The following is a 21,630-nucleotide window of genomic DNA, read 5'->3' on the forward strand; positions in this document are numbered from 1 at the left end:
ATGTTAAAAACTGAACAATCTAAATCTTATCTAAACAAAACTATCAAGGTCACGGTTACGAGGTAAGGTTATACTGTATAAAAGCCTCTCTTCACGTTATTATGATGAATGACCATGATTACGTGCCTTTGTGGGATGTTAAACACGCGTCATGTCACGAGACCTGTATGTATGCTGCTGTTTCGTTTTCACTTCTGCCGCTACTACCATAATACGTGCAATAGTTTTTTTATTCAACCTTTCTATGCGGAGGTGGTCCTTAATTTGTATTTTTTTTAGATTACGAGCTGATACCGATATCGAACAACAATTTTCTACTGAAGATCGGGAGCTACACGTTTTCGAGCAACTACAAGGGGAGCTGCGGTAGGAGTGTGTGGTACTGCTCCAAGAGGAAACGGAAGAGGTGCAAAGCTTCCGTGAAGATGGTGGACGGAGTCATCGTCTACATGCAGACGTTTCATACACATTGAAGATTGAAACATTTTTGCCAATGGATCTCATACTAGTTAGGAAATCGCAGGCCGATCGTGCCCCTACATGGGAATGCCCAAAACGGTCAGGTCGACCTGCCATCAGTTAGATCGGGATCAGCCTCCCTGTAACATGGTATAACAAAACAAAGTAATAAAAGGTACTTAATACTTTATGGTATGTGTCTATAGAGTTCACTGTGAAAGTAGCTGCAAGAGCAATTTTTTTTGTAATTTAAGTGGGCAAGCGCCCCAGTGTCATGGTTTTACCCATCCCAATGTTAAAAAATTGCTTTATCGGCGCTGCTACTTTGACAGTGAACACATGCTAAAGTATCACCACCTTGTTTTGTTACATTCTGTATATGTATATGTCGCAGGCGGATTGTATAATCCGCCGTATTACATTACAGCTAGCCGTTTTAAAAAACAGGGCCGTTTTGTAATGCGGTGGTTCAATAAGGCGGCCCACATTTAACCGCATCTTACTTTCCTCGTACCAGTACTTTCTTTACTGTTTTACACCGAGAATAATGGAAATTCTTTAATTGCACCTGAACATCGTTCTGTTTTCTATGTTCAATTCACTCAAAACTTCGCAATTTAGCAACGCACTCTCGGTATCCAACGCCATTGTTGTTGTTATGTTACAGGCAGCGCCATGAGTATTAAGAATCGGAACTAAAACTGTCAAAGAGGCGACTCATCTTTCACTCTATTACATTATGGCTAGCCGTTTTGAATAACGTTTGGCGCCGAATACATTTCGGCGATTTCAATTTCATTCAGCCGCATTCAATCCGGCTAATCGATAAATCGCCGCATTACGAAACGGCCCCGTTTTTTAAAACAGCTAGCCGTAATGTAAAACGGTGGATTATACAATGCGCCTGCGACATATATACGGGAAGGCCTATTGAACCCTTTACGCTTTATTATTTTCCACAAACACTGCCTATTGTAAATAAATTGTGAGAAAAATTAGGATACATTTGAATGCACTTGTCACTTAGTTGAAAATATTTTTAGCAGAAATCAAATAGTTTGTAAAAAAATGCGCATCGAATAGCTTTATTTTTACGTGTCTGACGCGCAAACTAAGTTTGCTTAGTTATTGTAAACTTTTAGCTTAATAACCATTGCAAAAGGGAAAAGAAACGTAATAATAGTATTTTAAAAAGATAAAACTGACTGCAAGTTACGGTATACGTAATTAAGAATTAAAATTCCCTATCTCAAAAACTCAGTAGTTCAGTAACCGATTTTGATGAAACTTGCAGTATTCCCTAAGTTAACAATACTTAGTAGTTAGTACAACAAAAAAAAGAATCACTTAAATCGGACTTTTAGTTCCGGAGATGTCCGTGCACAAACATAAAAACAAACATACATACATACAATATATAATATACACTTTTGAAATTTGGCACATTTGTTCAGACGCTCTTATAGATTAACATAATATACAAAAACTGGACAGTTCTGGAAATATTACATACATACGCGTCGAATTTATTACTAACCGACTTAAAAATAAAACTTGGGCTACTTATAATTTAAAATAACTAAAAACTGTGCCAAAAATTAATGTTTAAGTTCTAGATTATAATAGATATAGAGTTTCTAAAGTCCAAACGGCGAATAGAGGCACAAAACTTTAAATGAAATGCCAAAATTTGTATGAAATTTGTGCTTCGTTATTTTGGTTCTAGTAATATATTATAATATAAAGCATTGTCAAAGATCATAGAAATAGTCTGGCTAGTTACATTATTATTTTATCAATCAATCGAAGACATATTATTTAGATGTAAATATCTATAAGCTTAGGTAGGCACCTTGAAGATTTTTAAATCTAAAGGTTGTTTAGGTTGATTTTTAAAGGCTTTTGTTCTGACTTTGACATTAAAATAAGAACTAATTCAAGCATGCGGCCTAAAGGAAAACTAACGAGTTATTGTTATAATAATATTACTTATTGATCATATAACATGCTACATATGGGGCTTACCATTACAATGACATAATATACGAGCCAAACCATCCTTGTTGGTCCGTAAAATGTTATATAAGCGCTTAAGCGCGGTCAATAAACAATCTTCCCCGATGGTAAATGCTATTATATTGTAACAATCTTCCCCAATGGTAAAATATACTAAATGCTAATATATTGTAATAGATAAATAGTATACTGTATACGTTTAGAGTAATTCTAGTCGTACTGACATGTAACAATAAAATGTTTCAAGATCAGTTAATATTAGATAATCATAATAATTTATGGCACTAAATCTAGTCTACATAATTTATGACTAATGCAATAAATTGATCTCAAAAATGATTTTTGATTATATTCCCTCTGCCTCTCTTGGATTGGTATGTACGTCTACTTTAGAATAAAACATTCATTTCTTTGATTCTATTCCAGCGTGAGTAATTTTAGAAAACCAGCCAATGAGTTAGGTAAGGTAAACATAAAAATCTTGTTTAAAAGGCAGGGGATTATTAAGGTATCGTTCCGATCCAAATCCAAACGACCGCGTCCAACAAAAAATTAAATAAAATGCCAAAAATAAGGAAATACTGCTGGTTCCAGTTTTACTGTACGTCGCAGGAAGTGAAATTATATATTTAAATGTTAAATTATATTTTCAGATAATGGTATCTTTGTCGACAACGGCCGACTCTACGTCAACGGTCACTCCTTCTCGAGATACTACAGCAGCGCGTCGGGCAGAAGCATCTGGTACTGCTCGAAACGGAAGACTTTGGCATGCAAAGTGGCTGTCAAGATGCAGGACGACGCCATCATCAAAATCATCGGCCAACACTCACATAAGCTATGCACTTAATATATGACTATGCTCATAAGGGCACGCACAACTTTAATGTCGCTTGGCTAAAATTGAAAAGAAAGTTGCTCAACTTCCTTTCCAATTTCTCCTGGTGATCTTTATGCTAGGTGTGGTTTTTATCTAGAGATGTTGCCCGATACTTTGTACTGCGCAAAATTGTAGGCAACATCTAGTTTGAAATGAGTGGACAGACTTTGATGTGTGAAACCTACTGTGTGCGACAGATATAATTAGAGTCCTTAATAAATAATAAATAGTGTGTAAAGTTTTATATGAGAATAGTAACAGGCTAACGTCGTTGATTTTTATTTATTTATTTAATATTGGAAAACCAACAGCTTACAATTTTAGTTAAATAGTTTTTATTAGGGTCCTTTATTTTTATGTGGTTTATATAATACTATATTTTTTTAAAAGTGTTATCTTTATCCTTCGAAATAAACTACGACTCTTTTTTTGGGTATATTTCTTACTTCCTTATAATAAGTAGATCAAATAATACAGCCTTATGGCATGGAAATAATAACAGTAATTTTATACGTACATTAACACAAATTAATATTCATTTTTATTTCAGATTATGAAATAATAAAAACAAGATGTCAGAGTAGACTCCGCGTAGGCTTCTCTATGTTCACGCTGGTCTCCGTTAACGAGGCCACCGAGGAAAGCACGTGGCATTGTACGGAACGGAAGTCAGAGAACTGTAAAGTTGTTGCCAAAATGACTGGCAACCGACTTACCAGCGTCACTGGCAAGCATACTCATTGATTGAAGATGAAAACAACGGCTTGTAAGAACAGCGGGGCTAAAATGGTCACATTTAGCAATTCCTCTTTTTTTATGAAATAAGGGGGCAAACGAGCAAACGGGTCACCTGATGTAAAGCAACTTCCGTCGCCCATGGACACTCGCAGCATAAGAAGAGCTGCATGTGCGTTGCCGGCCTTTTAAAAGGGGATATAGGGTAATAGGGGAGGATAGGGAAGGGAAAGGAATAGGGGAGGGTAGGAAAGGAAATAGGGTAGGGGATTAGGCCTCCGGTAAACTCACTCACTCGGCGAAACACAGCGCAAGCGCTGTTTCACGCCGGTTTTTTGTGAGAACGTGGTATTTATCCGGTCGAGCCGGCCCATTTATGCCGAAGCATGGCTCTCCCACGTATAAAATCCTCTCAATCAATTCAGCAAATCAATTGTCAAAACTGTCAAACTGACGAATGTCAATTTAATGAATTGCAAGCAGAGTGACCATTTTGCGATCAAAAAAGTGAATCATATTATGATTCATAATATGATTATACAAAGCGACCATTTTAGCCCTGCAGGGCCTGGAGTAGGTTAGCTTAGTTATTTAGGATTCCTATCGAAATACAATTAAATTTAGAACTCTCCTACATTTGACCACTACAATATCAATATGATTCTAGGTATAAGTATGTAGCTAAAACTGTATTCCTATTGGTCGCACCAGGTTCAAAATGACACGACCAATCGCAGTACACGAAGTTTCATTGGCATTTAATAATTTTAAGCACTATCAGTATGACAGTTTTGTATTTTCAATTTAAATAAATAATAAGATTTTATAAATATCTTTTGAGTATAATTTGTGAAACCTAAGCATAATAGGAAGAAAATTAACGTAATTCTGTAAATTTTAAGTTTGTATTGCCGTTACAGATCCAGTGTATATACCCAATAATAACGGCAACTACACCCTCCTGCTGGGCTCGTTCAAGTACTGGAGTAACTGGGCGAGGCACTCATCGTTGAGAAGTTGGTACTGTTCCCAGCGACGGCACAAGAAGTGCAAAGTGGTCGTGAAGACTGCTCATGAAAGAGTGGTGCGCGTCCATGGGTACCATAATCATCTGTAACATGTAACTACAAACAGTAAAGGTCAATCGAAATCAATTATATATTACGTTTTGCTTGAGTTAGGTACTGACTACTGATGTTCGCAAAATGTTCACTAGGACATCTGAATTTCAGAAAAGTAGGTATAGAAAACAAAAGTTGCCTGTAATTCGTCTGCATAGTTCAATTGTGTATGTACATACTACATAGTGTATACCATTCTAATTCACTAAAATATACAATCAATTGGAAACAGAAGGGAATTCTAAGGTTACCAAAGATACTAAAGTACTTTAATATAGGATTAAAATCTGAACAATACCTTTATTTTGTAGAAATCTAACCATTGGTTTCGTTTAAGTTTATAAAGTTTTTTTGTTAATTTGAAAACAGTGAAACTTGGTTTTGTATGTTCATTCATACGTTAGTATTAACGCTAGAGAAACGAAATCAAAATAAAAGTATTATTATTGTTCCATTACAGGTAAGTTAACATGTTTAAGAGGATACCACAGCGGCTAGAGAAATGAAAAAAAAGTACGTGTTATATCTATAGCTGTCTCCCTTACCTCAAGCCTATACCGCAGAACGCGATAGAGACAACTGCAGAAAATCCAGAAAATCATAGATTCGTTGTCCCCTGATTCCTTGTCCAAAACTTAACCGATTTAAGTACTTTTTTCATTAAAGATTAAAAAAAGGCTTGAGCTGTGTTCTTATGTTTTGCTTTTTTTGTATAATCTAGCCAAATCTGTTTTCTGGACGTTTGAACACAGTGGAAAATCTGGCCATTTTTTTGGGTTTTTGAACGTTCATATCTTATTTAATAATTAAATTATGAAAAAAAAGAAAACATAGGGACATTGTATTAGTGGCCGTAGATATTCAGGAAAAAAATTATAACTCTACTAGCATTATCCAGGGAGGAAACAGGGGACAACGTTTGTATGGAAAAAATGGCGGTGTGGAATCCTCTTAACATAATTTAATACAATTATACTTTCAATATACACATATACATATACACATAGACACATGAATTTTTTGCCACAAGCAAAAAATTCATGTGTCGTCCCATTACACTGCGAACTGACCCTATAATTTCCGACTTACAGTTACGGGAGCAGTTTTTCTTCCGAATAGAAACGGCAACTTCATCCTTCAGATCGGCGGTTACACGTACTGGAGCAACTGGCAGAGACAGTCGCGTCTCCGAACCTGGTACTGCTCCAAGCAGAGCGGCACCAGGTGTAAGGCCCTCGTCAAAACTCTCTATGAGAGAGTCATTTCGCTGCGAGGATGTCATAACCATGCTTAAAGTGGCCCATTCACTATACTGCATTGCAGTCCGCCGTGCCGTCCGCCGGCTTATGCAGGATTGTGAATGGTGTCGCAGGCCGGCCGCAATGTAGTCCTGCGACACGATTCACTATCCTGCATAAGCCGGCGGAGGCAAGGCGGCCTGCCGTGAATTGACCCTTTTAGGCACACCTTGCTAATTGACTAAAAAGGTTTTATATTTGGCTGTGGCTTTACTTTTTACCCACTTCTAAAAAGGAGGAAGTTCTGTTAACATAGAATAGCTGTTGATATATTTTTTAATGAAAATAAATACATAAATGGTTAATCTATGTTTGTGGGTTAGTTGATTGACTAATTTTTAGTCGATTAAGTTTTAATATTTTCCAAATAATATTATGTCTCAGACCTTAATTATATTATTTGGTACAGTATTATATTATATTATATTATATTATATTATATTATATTATATTATATTATATTATATTATATTATATTATATTATATTATATTATATTATATTATATTATATTATATTTACTTACGTGTTGAAGAATCGAAAATGTTTTATTTTGATTATAAAACTTATGTAAACCAAAAATGTCATTGATCTCAAATAATGTAGATACGAGTTAAATTTGTCAAATAAAAGTTAAGTCATTAATGTAAAAAAAAATTAAAATTACTACTAATTACTTATCATTATCAATTTAATAATTTATTTTTTTATAAATTTTATTATTATTATGAAAAAATGTGTGACAAAAGTTATGGATTCTTAGTGAGACATAATTAAGGGTAGCCACTCATTTGCAATGGAAAATTTAGATCTTAGTTACTAGTATTAACTGGTTTCTTAGAAATCAATTACTGTATATTAATGATATATAAGAAACCGCCGAATATAAGTTGACAATGGCTGCCCTTAAACTTATTTAGTAGACACTAGAGACATAAAATGTAGCGTGTAAATGGAAATGCCAAATAATATCAAAGTACACTCTTGTGACTTGAATGTAATGTAAATAAATAGTTTAAATATCTGACTTTAGTGTTAATAATTTATTCAATTAGAGTTTTCTTCCGTGACATATGACAGCTGTTTGACGGCTACAAAGTACATCCATTTTTTTAAATTCATCTCTCATGAAAGAAAATGTATCATCAAGGTACAAGTTGGAAGCCGGCTACATGAAGCGGCAGCAGACGACGTGTCGTCGCGACACTACTGATCTCTATGTATTTCCAGAGTACTATTATAATATATTCTGTGGTATTTCTATAAATAAGTGTCGCTAGCTGCGTACAGTTCGACAAGGCTTTATTTGAACGTGGCGAGAAAAGGAACTAAACGCTTCTATCATACAAAAACGTCATTTTTGACATGTGTTTGACAATTCTCCTTTACCAGCAGCGCTGACATTGACTGACGTTAACACATTAAATTAAAGCCTTGTCGAACTGTAGGGTGTTTCATAGAAATACATAGAAACTAGTAGTGTCGCGAAGACACGTGAAGTTATCGCGTGTCGCTCGGTTCCAACTTGTACCTTTACAATACTTTAACCACGTTACTATCATTGCACCTATTACAATTATACATTTTTCCATTTTCGTCTTTCCAGTGATATTCGTGCCGACGGTTCGCGGTAATGCGAAGTTAGTGTACGACGGTTACTCGTTCTGGTGCGGGATGAAGGGCCAACCCTATCAATCCAGGTGGTACTGCTCGCAGAAGAAGAGCAAGAACTGCCGGGCCTCCCTCCTGACCATAAACCAGAAGGTGGTCGCGTTTTACAACGAACACAACCATACGCGAAACGTGCAGTACGATAATAATTGGTACAAAATGAAGTGAGCATAGACTACAACTGTTTTTTTTGTGGGTCCCGACACCCTGGTGGATCGCAAAGCTTCTGTAGGGGGTTTGCAAGAGGTTGAAATTAAAAAAAAACAATCAAGAAGCAAAGGGCGGGGTCGTGATTTTTTTTTCATAATAAGATAATATGCCTTTTTTATCCTGTAATTACTAATTTTAATTGATATCTACGCAGCGTATAATTATTATTAAAGATTCGCTGTTTTGTCCGTCATGTGACTTTTCTACTTTTTAAAGTTTAAGAAATTTAGACAAACGCAAGCTGACTTTGTACAGTTTATTCGCTTAGTAAAGATTTTAATAGTAATATAATAAAGAAATATTAGCGCATGAAAAATGTTTTGAAAATATTATGCGGCTTAGGAAAACGAACATGTTTGGTGGAGAATTATACCTTTTGATTGTTATGTTAATTATCTGCAGATTTTGGTGACAAAAAATGTACATAGTTTACTATTCAATATTATATTATATTATTATTATTATTATAGTAAATTTTTGAGGTGCGTAGTTTTTGTTTCCGTCACATTGAATTTTTTTTCGAATCATTTTATTACTCTTGTAATTACTGTTTTATTTAATTGAATATAAAAATAGTTTTAATAAAATATTATATATTTTACACATTTATTGTTTTTAATAGGAAATATAATGCTGGCATAAAGTAATTTAGAACCCTTTTTAATTGTAAATTTCTTTTTAATTGTAAATTGCTGGCATAAAGTAATTTAGAACCCTTTTTAATTGTAAAATGTTAGATCAAAGATATAAAAAAATAAAATAGCGTCCGTTGATATTACTGCAGACACGAAACTCAACATAAAGCTGTATTCTACGCGTGCACACGCACACACATGCATTCAACTACGCTACCTTAAGTTATCATTCTTACTTGAGTGTTGGCTGTGTAAGGCAAGTTTGGCTCACAAATAAATGAAAAAAACCTACCTCAATTAGTCGCTTGCAGAAGTCAACGCTTTTGTTCGATCTGAAGTATAACTTTGTAAATATTTCAGCATTTTTCTTTACAAAGGCAAACGGGAAAACTCAAATGATATATAAAAACCAAAAGTTTTACCAACAGTACGAAGGGCGCGACAAGGTGAGATGGCGGTGCACGAAGCGCGGATGTAAGGCTTACTACTACTACGTCGGACAGATGATGGTGCGAGCTAAAGAGGAACATAACCATTGCTGAAGAGATAAATATTTATAAATAAGATCAGAGATGAGATGAAATAGCCATAAATGTACTTTCAGAGAAGTTGATTGCGAACCTACATAATTTGTTCGCGACATGTCAAACCCGGCTGATAGATCACGGGTAATATTGAATGGGCATAACATGACCAATTGAAGATTATATTTATACGTGGGAGAGCCATGCTTCGGCACGAATGGGCCGGCCTGACCGGAGAAATACCACGTTCTCACAGAAAACCGGCGTGAAACAGCGCTTGCGCTATGTTTCGCCGAGTGAGTAAGTTTACCGGAGGCCCAATCCCCTATCCTATTTCCTTCCCTACCCTCCCCTATTCCCTTCGCTACCCTCCCCTATTACCCTATTCCCTCTTAAAGGGCCGGCAACGCACCTGCAGCTCTTCTGATGCTGCGAGTGTCCATGGGCAACGGAAGTTGCTTTCCATCAGGTGACCCGTTTGCTCGTTTGCCCCTTAATTTCATTAAAAAAAAGTGGGTCCGTGTTGACTCCTGCCTATGGATCAATTTCTTCGATTGTACATAAGGCATAGCGGACATTCTCTCGTCTTTATGGATGGTTAAATGACTATAAGATCTAGTGGCCGAATAGATTTATTTGCAATTCAACTTGTAATGCATTACGATAAAATTCATTGAGTGGACACATTTTTAGGCTCAAGGCAAGTTTTAGGATGGAGCGAGATCTGATTATAGCGCCCTTTTGCTTGCTTGAGTAGGTCTTTGAACGCCTTACACAGGTACTCACCGGGCACGCATGCTTCGGTGAGTACCTGTGTAAAGTTGGCAGGAGCGAACCAACGCCAGCCTGCCATGAATGTGGCGCTGCGGAGGACACGGCCCAGCATACCCTGGAGGTGTGCGATCGTTGGGCCGTGCAGCGCCACGATCTCGTGGCAGTGCTAGACGGGGACCTCTCGCGATCTCCTGAGCATGTTCCCCTAACATTGGTGGAAGTCCGGTCCCTTCTGAGGTAGACCGGCCGGTCGTCTTAAATCCAGGACATCTCTCCCTATACGGCTGAAGGCGAACAGCAGGTGGTTTTAGTGGGTAAGCCCGGCGCCGGCAGTCCCACGTTCCCTCGGGATGCTTAAGCTTAACTGAGGCACATCTCCGACCCGGGGCACCAATAAAGTGTTTCCCCTGCGGAAAAAAGGTCAAATTTGAACACTGTCGCATGGTCATCCACCGGATCGGAATCGGAGCGTACGGACTACGGACCGGACGGATTTGTTGCTTTGTATTGATTTCTATGGTACTGCGCGCGCTGGTACGTCATATTTTCTGCGCCTGACAAATTATAAATGACGACGCTCTATCCGCACCGTTCGCTGCGATTCCGACCCGGTGGACGCGCAGCTTTAGAGCGGCTGCTCAGTCGGCCCTGCTCTTATTATTTCATCTTCCACTAGTTCTTTGTAGCATAGGTACCTCTTGTAGGCGTCAATTCAATTTTACTAACTAGCATTGAAAGTTGTTTAACAATGTACAAACGCTTAAAAATAAGCAATGAATAACTTATTCATGTCTTAAAGTAATTCATTTTATCCTAAGCTATATTGGGGGCTTCTTTGTTTAGAGAATTTAATTGTTTTCTTTGATCTCATGATAATTAAGAAAAATGTTAAAAAGACGTTATTAAAGAATATCCTATTTGTTAAGTACGTATTTGGATCTTATTTTCTTTTCTTTACATTAGCCTATACTCTATAGTCTATAGTCTATACCTACTCTAAACATTTTGTTTGAAATGTGTGTGTATTTTTGTGGAAATCTTTTATTGGTATTGCATTTTATTTCAGACGATAGTGAGATCGAAGACAATCATGTCAAAGTTAAACCCGACCCAGAGACTAAACAAAATAATGCAGACGAAAAACCTAATATACCAAAAAAAAGAAGAACATGTTCTGTTTGTCCGGCCGCAAAGCGAAGGATGACTAAAAGTACTTGTACCGAGTGCAATAAGGCGTTGTGTGGAGAGCACAAAATTACCGTTTGTCAGAAATGTTATATCTAGATTTTCCTTAGAATTCTAGTTTTTTAAAGTTTACATTTTGAATGTTTTAATTGTATTAAAGTATGATCTCATTATTTATAGCTGTGTGGCTATTTGATTAATAATAATTAATATATAATTTATTCAATAAATAAAAAAAGCTGTATCTATTCTTTTTTAACAACACCTTAAATAATTTATCGAATTTCGCATTCAAAAAGACGAAGGTTTGTGATAACTGATAAAATATGACAGTATAATTTTTAAAAAATAAATTGATCTTCTTCGACTTACCTCTGGGCTCTGCAAAAAGTTCAAAAACAGCCAATATAGTAGCTCTTATAAAATGTTCCTTTTTTTATTAAAAATTAACTGTGGTATTTTCAGACGTATCGTTCGTTACATCTAGGAGAGGAAAAACGATGATTAAAATCGGCGATTACTCCTTCTACCATCAGTCCAAAGTCAATATTAAAAGCCGCTGGTCCTGTTCCACGCATAACGCCAAAGGCTGTAAAGCGTATCTGTACACGATAGAAAATGAAATCGTTAAACTGAACAATGACCACAATCATTAAACACTAATAAAACACAATTTTTCGTGCACTTTTTCCACTATATTAAAAATTCATTCACATCATCAGGTGGTGTAAATTTTAGGATAAAAAAGAGAAAAGGATTAAGTAATCCTATTCTCTTTTTTATCCTAAAATTTATAATATTGTTTTAATAAAGTGGAAAAGTTGAAAAGTGGGAGTTTTATTAATGTTCATGAATTTTCACTAAGAACCGACAGTATAATCACTTACATAATATACAAATTATGAAACAAAATTACTGGCCTTTTTATGTATGAAATGTTAGGAAAAGATTATTGTATCAATAAAGCAGGAACGAGAATGTTTATTTATTGCACAAAATCCTGAATTCTTTATTTTTAGTAATAACTAATAAACATAATAGAAAACAGTGTATTTTATTTGAATATATTTTTTAAAAACATTGGATTTAACAATCATGAATGCTTAAAATCTAATTAGTAGTTTTTGAGGCAAATAAAAAATACCCATTTATTTATCCATTCGTCTTCACAAATTAACATTTTTAAAAGAATAAGTCGAATCTCATTTTTACTTTGGTACCTTCAAATAATAATTGAATTACTATTTTTTTAGGTCATGCCACTTTCATTACGTCTAGAAGAGGAAAAACATTGATCAAAATAGGTACTTACACCTTCTGCTACCAAGCCACAGGTAATTTGAAAACCCGCTGGGTTTGTTCGACGCACGTGAATAAGGGATGTAAAGCCTGCCTCCATACGGTACAGGAAGAGATTGTTAAAATTAACAATGACCACAATCATTAAATCAATACATTACTATAAACCACCCTAAAATCTTGATAATTTAAAAAAATATATTCACAAAGTATAAATACAAAGTGCTATTTTATTTTGAGGTATTTTTGAAAAACATTGGATTTGACATTCATTCATGAATAAGACAAATAAATAGCATCCATTAATTTATTCGTCTTCACTTTAACATTTTTGAAGGAAAGTCTTTAGTAATTTTTACTTTGGTACCATACTATCAAATAATTATTGTAATAGTATTTTTTTAGATCATGCCAGTTTCACTACATCTAGAAGAGGAAAAAAAATGATCAAAATAGGTAGCTACACCTTCTGCTACAAAGCCACAAGTAAAGTGAGAGCCCGCTGGGTTTGTTCGACGCACGTGAATAAGGGATGTAAAGCCCGCCTCCATACGATACAGGAAAAGATTGTTAAAATTAACAATAACCACAATCATTAAATTGATACTTAATGGATTGATTCGTTACAATAAATATCTTAAAATATTGATAAGTGGAAAAATATATTTATAAGTTAGAAAACAGTGTATTTTATTTGAATATATTTCTGAAAAACATTGGATTTAACATTCATGAATATTTAAAATCCAATTAGTAGATTTTTGATATTCATTCATGAATAAGACAAATAAATAGCATTCATTAATTTATTCGTCTTCACTTTAACATTTTTGAAGTCTTTATTCATTTTTACTTTGGTACCTTCAAATAATAATTGAATTAGTATTTTTTTAGATCATGCCACTTTCATTAGGTCTAGAAGAGGAAAAATAATGATTAAATTAGGTGGCTACACTTTCTGCCACCAAGCCACAATGAATGTAAAAACCCGCTGGGCTTGTTCGACACACGTGAACAAGGGCTGTAGGGCCTACCTCTATACGATACAGGAAGAGATTGTTAAAATTAACAATGACCACAATCATCAAATCAATACATTATGGAGATAAACCACCTGAAAATGTTGAAATATGGGAGTATATAATATATAGAGCATGACTGGTGAGACATGTTCAATACTCGAAGACGTGATATTTGGCTATTTTATTAGTTGAAAAAAATAATATCAATTGATCACTGAGTAAATGTAGCTTAAGGCGGGGATTAATCTCAATCCAAAACGATAACCTTGCACACAACCAAAGACCAGGCGTATACGCATCGCAATAAGATTCATTTTAGCTTAGCATAAAACTGTAGTTACTCGGGCGGATCTTCTCTATTTTTCATGTTTTTTTTAAATATCTTTGGAAATAAAGATTAAGGAACAAAATTGTTCGGTTAAGGACATTTTAATATAGATTTATTCATTTATTTAAAGGGCGTCAAAATTAAGTACCTAGTAATAAATTACATAATTATAATGAGAATCGAGTACCAAATACTCTCCGTCAGTATTAATCATGTCTCACCAGTCATGCTGTATATATAAAGAAAATAGAAAATAAAGCGTTTATTTTTATAAGATATTTTTGGAAAACATTGGATTTGACATACAAGGACTGTTTGAGTTCTCGGCTTTACGATTTTTTTCTTTGATACGATTTAAGTTTCTTTTTCAGTTTTAAATTCAGTCTTAAACTAGAGGATATAATGGCTTTCAAAATTCTTATTACATTTATTTTTTATGACTAAAAAGTTGATTATAAAAAGTCTTGCAAAATTATCAAAATGATCAACTATGTCTCATTAAAATGTATATATCTTCGTCCCTGGTAACCTGAAAACTAAGTCAAAATTTTCTGATAGTGACATTTATTTTACACAATTATTTATTTTAATAAATAATTTTAGCTTTGAGACGCGGGCGGTTTTGCCCTTATTAACACCAATCTGATCATTGTGTTCATAGGACTCTACTGCACATTTTTTTATGGCAAAAGGCCTAGAAAAATACTATTTACCTTTATAAATGTTCTATTCTTTTTGAAAAAAAAAATTAGTAGAGTTTAGTCCCCAACTAAAAAATTGTGGCCTTAGTCTGTAACACTTTTTCAAGAAGATATTTTCTCTGTGACCCAATTTTCCACCATCATCGAAAGAGTAGGCAATTATTTAGCTTGATGTTTATAAAATTGTAATAATGAATAACTTATGATAATAAAATAATAAATTTTGAATCTCTTTGATACAAAATATTTTCAAAAAATTAATTTAACTTTGGAGCTGTCCGCGGATACTTAGATTTTTGTCGGCAAACGCGGCACCGGTTTTGCAGAGACATTTTTTTTAAATCTTTATGATATTATAAAATAAATATTAATCTATTTTTAAATGAGTGTTTATCAATCTCTCTTTTATCATTTAATTTATTCGGATATTACAGCATTTTTTTTTTAATTTTGGTCATTTTTCTAGAAAATGGATGATTTTTAGCAATTGGGGTAGATTCGTTTTTAAATACCTATATTATACATTGAAACTGTTGAGTCATTTTTGTTTAATTGTTTCACATATCTGCTAAGAAAACTTATTTAAAATGACAAAGACTGATTTCGTGTTTACAATTTCATTTTATAAGACTTTGCAAAAACTGCGCAACTGTTCGAATACGCCTTCAAGTTTCTGCTGACTTGCCCTAGATGGTTGTTCAAAAATTTTTTTTCTGATGAAGCAATTTACAAACGGCGTGAGTTTTAATCTATTTTAAAATAGTCCTATACGTGGTAGAAGTTATACGCGTGTAAGTCACGCAGAAGTATGTTAGGCCGAGAACTTTTCAAACAGCCCTCGTACATCAATAAGACAAATAAATAGCATTCATCGTCTTCGCAAATTTAACATTTAAAAAAAAAAAAACATATCGAGTCTTATTTTTATTTTGGTAACTTCAAATAAGTGTTGTTGTATTTTTTAGGTTACAAGAGAATTAGACCTCAAAAAATTAAGTTATAAGTTTCAAATTTCAACGCTTTTCAATTGATATTCTATTGTCAAAATATTGACTTTATTATTTTTTATGCGGGCTCTACACTCGCGGCGCGAAAGCCCGCGAAGGCCGCGAACCGCGAGTGTGGAGGTTTCGCAGCTTCGTGTTTGCGATTCGCGACTTCGTATTTGTACGCATCGTGTTCACGGCGCGTAGCATCCGTGAGTCGCGGCCGCAATTTGCGCCGCGAGTGTAGAGCCCGCAATAGACATAATTACTGCGACAGTTATAGTCAAATGATGAAAGACTGGCCGTATAGTAATTGTCTAACACTGTATTTAAGATTCAATAAAAAAACTAAATCTTTTTTCAATTTGACAACAGACTTCAACCATAAATAAAAGAGTACAATTCGTGTGTCAATCAAAATCTCCTAGTGTGTGTGTTGTAGTGTGTATAATGTTTTATTTGTTAAAAAATGTATGACAAAAGCATAATTTCAAAATAATATTAGCTCTCCTTCACAACTACGTATCCGCATTATTCGTCTAAAGGAATCTAAAGTTTTTCACTCGCGTATATAGATGCCACATTTATTACATCTGGAAAAGGAATAAAAAGGATGATCAAAATAGGTAGCCACACTTTTTGCTACCAAGTCACAATTAATGTAAAAACTAAAAACCCGCTGGGCTTGTTCGACGCACGTAAACAAGTGCTGTAGAGCCTACCTGGTGCCTTACTCCCGAAAGTGATATCAACTTGATACGAGTCTGATTTCGATTTCGTTTTTGATGTCATTGTAACGCGTAGGAATTCCGGAACAAAATCGTATAAAAATCTAGATGTTGACATGGCGTCTTGTCAACGTCGTTATGGCAACGTTGTATTGTTATTTAAAATTATTAGAAGGTTACGAAAAATATGAAATAAACACACCGGCAAAATTAGAGGAACATAACAAAATTTTCAATTTTTTTTAAATTGTTCACTGATTTTTATATATTTATTTATTTATTTACTAATTGATTATTAAAAAGAAATTTTATATAAATTTAGGGCATAAAAACGTTAAAAATAGAAAAAAATCAGCAAAAATAAAAAAATTAAGAATATCTTTGAAATTTCAGTAGTAAGTTTTTAAGATAAATTCTCCATTTTTATTAAAGAAATGCCATGTTAAAAGCGTGTAATGCCTTCTATGGATCTCAAGAGGGCCTGGATACGCCATTCCATGCTTGCATTTTAATTGTCAATCATTTCCTGTGGGATATTCTCCTACTCCTCCACTAGCGTTAACTCGAGCTCCTGGACACATTTTGGAGCTGGAGTTTTAACTCGTACCGTTCACCCATTGATGTGCCACACGTTTTCAATCGGATCCATATCCGTAGACCACGCTGGCCTCTCCACCTGGGCTACGCCAGCATCGTTTAGGTAATAATGCCCGATTTTCTTACTCCATGGACGCACATAAAATTGAAATTACTACCTAAAACTGTGTAAAAGGCACACCATGCAGTTCCAGGATGTCGGTGCTATAGCCCTGTACTGTCAAAGTACCATCATCTATTATCATCAGCTCCATGCGGGCTCCAAATCATATGCAACTCCAAACCATTACGAAGCCTGCATCATAGGCCACTGTTTCCGGTAAGTTTGATGGCCTGTAGCTTTCCTTATGATTTATCCACATTCTTTATCGCCTGTCAATACAATGTACACAGAATTTGCTCCCATCACTGTACAGCACAAGATTTCACTCGCTTGTCTAATTTTGATGTTCACGCGCAAATCTTAGCCTGGCTCTTCGGTGTCCTGTCTCAAGTTTTGGTGCCCTTGCTGGCACTTTTGAGTTTAATTTAACTTCTTTGAATCTTCTTCTTACTGTACAATCACTTACACGTTCATCTTGGACCTGTTCCGACAGGTTTCGTGTCTGCATAGCAGTTTGAGGTCGATTTCTTAAGTTTTGTTTCCTTACAAAATGGTCATCCTGAACCATTGTCACCCGATATCTGCCTTATTCTCGTCTCCGAACGTAAGATCTCAGTCTCTCTGAAGCGTTGAAAGTTACGATGAACCACGGAAGCCGACACACGTAAGGCCTGACTGACCGAACGGTAGGTGTGACCTTTCTCTATCGTGGTTACAACTCTAGTTGTCGCAGATGCTGGGAAATCACTAGTTTTGTATCTAAGCAATGTGTTCTTCCAAAAACCAAACAATCAAATGAGCTGAGCACACCTTGCACCCCGCTAAAACGCCATTCTTATCAGGAACACTTACAACGTCAATAATCGAAAAACACTTATTAGGGCATAATTGCTATAAAAACCTGTCAACTTGCCAGTTTTGTTCAATATTTTATTTCTTGAATGAGTTTAGAAGCTATAAAAAAGGCTTTCAGACAGCCCGACCCACTTGAGTTCAAGTTTTGGCCCTTTTTACCTATGTTCCGCTAATTTTGCCAGTGTGTATTATGTAATGTTTGTGTTTTTTCGTCATACCATAAAAATACATTTCTTTAGAAACATTAGATGGATGTGCTCGTTTTCTACTTTAGTGGGTTTAAAATGGTTATTTTCGTTAAGGAACATCTTGACATTAAACAAATATGTAAATTCTCTTTTGTAGTTACACTTAACATTGTCATAAGTACCTATACATATTCTAATATATTTTGTAGACATCAAGAGTTAGTTTTTATTTGGACAATAATGGTCCGTCCGACGCACCTTACTTATTTATACGTGGGAGAGTCATGCTTCGCCACGATTGGGCCGGCTCGACCGGAGAAATACCACGTTCTCACAGAAAACCGGCGTGAAACAGCGCTTGCGCTGTGTTTCGCCGAGTGAGTGAGTTTACCGGAGGCCCAATTCCCTTCCCTATCCTCCCCTTTTCCCTTCCCTTCCCATCCCTACCCTCCCCTATTACCAGATCCGCAGCACGATCGTGCGCTATTTTAGATGTCTAAAGCATGTCTATAGTGTCAAAAACCGTTGAAATCGAAAATCGAAATCGATATCAGTTTCGGGAGTAAGCCCCCTGTATACAGTACAAGAAGAGATTGTTAAACTAAACAACGACCACAATCAATAAATTTTTACATTGTGTGTTTGACTTGAAAATAATAGTGAAAAGTATAAGATACGCGCTAAAAACATAACCCTTCCTGGCATTTGGGTAAAAATATATTAATAGAGTAGAAAACAAAGCATTTTTATCAATAAAATTTTTGAGAAATATCTAATTGTACATCATAAAAATGTTTAATACCTATCCAACTAGTAATTTTCGACGTTTTCGTGACAAATAACAAACATCGATTCTGGATGGATGAATCGATGATTGTTATTTATTCACTCAAAAGTTTTTTCATCTTTGAGAGGAGCAGAATGAATAAAATTTGTACTTTAGAAAGTTTTAAATAAATGGGATAGTATTTTTCAGACGTAGCGTTCATTACATCCAGAAGAGGAAGACCAATGATTAAAATAGGTGCCTACACTTTCTGCCACCAATGCAAAATTAATATAAAAAGTCGCTGGGGTTGTTCGACACATATGAACAAGGGATGCAAAGCCTCCGTGCATACAATAGGTACAAGAATTGTAAGGTTAAATAATAATCACAACCACTTACCATTGATTCGTTAAGTTGTATACTGTATATATATAGTTTAAATGTTTCCATACCGAGGCGGAAAATAAATTACTTTGTGTAGTGTTTTGATAATAAACAAACGCCCTCTGGCTGTAGTGTAGGAGTGGGGTTGTTGATATATAAGGAGATGTCGCTCGACATTCCCTTCTTCTATCAGCTACGAGCCCGAGTGGTAGTGTTGAGTGATAACAGTGTTTGATTTACTCTCCCTACAAGATTGTACAAATTGTACACTTTGGAAAAAATTACTGCTACTACGACTTACCTCGTAGCTGGACCACAACAACATTAGGTAAAAAAATGCATGTCTCGCCAATCCTGAATAGACGTTACAACTCTGTATAATAGTCAGGACCAGCTTAATTTTCATATATAAGTGCATGTATTCCGATATTTTCTATTTTTTCGATAAGGTTCCCAAAAATGTTTATTATAATTTATGACCTTAAAATTTTGCGATAAAAATTCGGTTGTAAGGACTTCATCTTAATTTTTACATTTTAATGGCTCTGCATTGTGGCGGTACCCACAATTCGCCTAACATTCCTGCATCGCACTATCGAAGTTTTCTGAGCGCGTCGATATATATACGACAGCTGAAATGTATCACGTGGGCTCCGGCCTGATCGAGCATAACACCTCGCTCGGTCGGAAGATCTTGCTTTGGCCGCCACGCATATCCCACATTGGTGACCCTCGACAGAACACGCCTCCTTTCATCATCATCACTCCCCGCCCCTCCGCACCGCGCCAGCCAGCATTGCCTCATCGGGTACCTCGTCCACTAGCCGCAATGTACCGCGGCCTGGGCGACTCCGCATCGGCATCATCGGGCTTTCTCACTACACCGACCGGTCAGCAAGCAGAGCACATCAGACCTCTCCTGGTCAGCACGTAGCATCGGCCCCGCACGGCAGCTATCCGACTCACTGGATCCCGTGCAGCAGTTTACAGTTCCGACTCACTGGGACTCACTGCAACAGTTCCGACTCACTGGAACTCTCTGGCACTGGCGACTCAAGCGTCAACAACAAGACTTCAAGATTTGACCTCCGGGGGGGAGTGATGTGGCGGTACCCACAATTCGCCGAACATTCCTGCATCGCATTATCGAAGTTTTCGGAGCGCGTCGGTATAAATACGACAGCTGAAATGTATCACGTGGGCTCCGGCCTGACCGAGCATAACACCTCGCTCGGTCGGAAGATCTTCCTTTGGCCGCCACGTATATGCCACATCTGCTTTCCTTTCATCCCTCAGAGAGTTCTGTGCTGAAACGCATATTAAAAATGTACAGGCTTACTCATAATATAGAGAAATATTTCAGAGAATCGGAAACCTAGGAACGATGATCATATCCTTGAGATGACCGACAAACGGAGAAATTGTGCTGGATGCTATGAGAGACTGCGAAAAACGTTTACTAGCATACAAGCAAAGAAAAAAGTAAAGAAAATTAAAAAATATTGTAGAAAATGCAACCAAAATCTCTGCATTAAATGTTTTAAGGCCAGGCATATTTAGTAAAATAAAATCGGTTTTAATTTTTAATTATTACTCTATTTTATTTTCGATATCTACAGTTGATAAAATTTATCAACTGTAGATATCGAATTATATAAGACCTATTTTTGTTTGTTTCCTTTTCTTGATCAAATCATTTTAAGTGGTAATAGAACTTAATATTATAATTTCATTTTATCAGACTAATAAAATTATTACTACCATTTTTACTACTATTATTACTCTCGCTTGTGAATTTTATGAGGATGTGTATCTAGTATTAAAAACTTCAAACGAATTATAAACTATTTTTCAGAGATATCGTTGATTAAATCTAGAAAAGGAAAAACGATGATCAAAGTCGGTGATTACACTTTCTACTGCCACGCCACTGGTGCTATCAAGAGTCGCTGGTTTTGCTCGACGCACATGAAGAAGGGATGTAAAGCCAGTCTGTACACGATAGAAGGTGAGATTGTCAAGATAAACAATGACCACAATCATTAAGATCTACATACGAATACTCTTAATGATGCACTCTGCGTTGTGCTGCCATGGACCCCTCATAGTTAGTGCCCAAGTCCCAGTATCCGAGAAACCCCTACTTAGCTTTAAGGAGATGGT

General features: G+C 35.8%; 1 protein-coding gene across 12 annotated transcripts in view; it reads left to right on the plus strand.

Moving 5' to 3' along the window:
• LOC121725403 (protein tramtrack, beta isoform-like) overlaps positions 1 to 21,630 on the plus strand; it is a 554,986-nt gene that overhangs the window by 371,405 nt on the left and 161,951 nt on the right. Inside the window, exon 5 of one of the 12 annotated variants that reach the window (XM_042112330.1) lies at positions 21,323 to 21,475. The exons of the other annotated variants lie outside the window; for them this stretch is intronic. Within the exon in view, the coding sequence (XP_041968264.1) occupies positions 21,323 to 21,475 (153 nt within the window). The remainder of the gene's footprint in view (positions 1 to 21,322; positions 21,476 to 21,630) is intronic. 12 annotated transcript variants of the gene reach the window in all.

Source organism: Aricia agestis, chromosome 3, assembly GCF_905147365.1.
Source record: "Aricia agestis chromosome 3, ilAriAges1.1, whole genome shotgun sequence".
NCBI classification, from domain to species: Eukaryota; Metazoa; Arthropoda; class Insecta; order Lepidoptera; family Lycaenidae; genus Aricia; species Aricia agestis.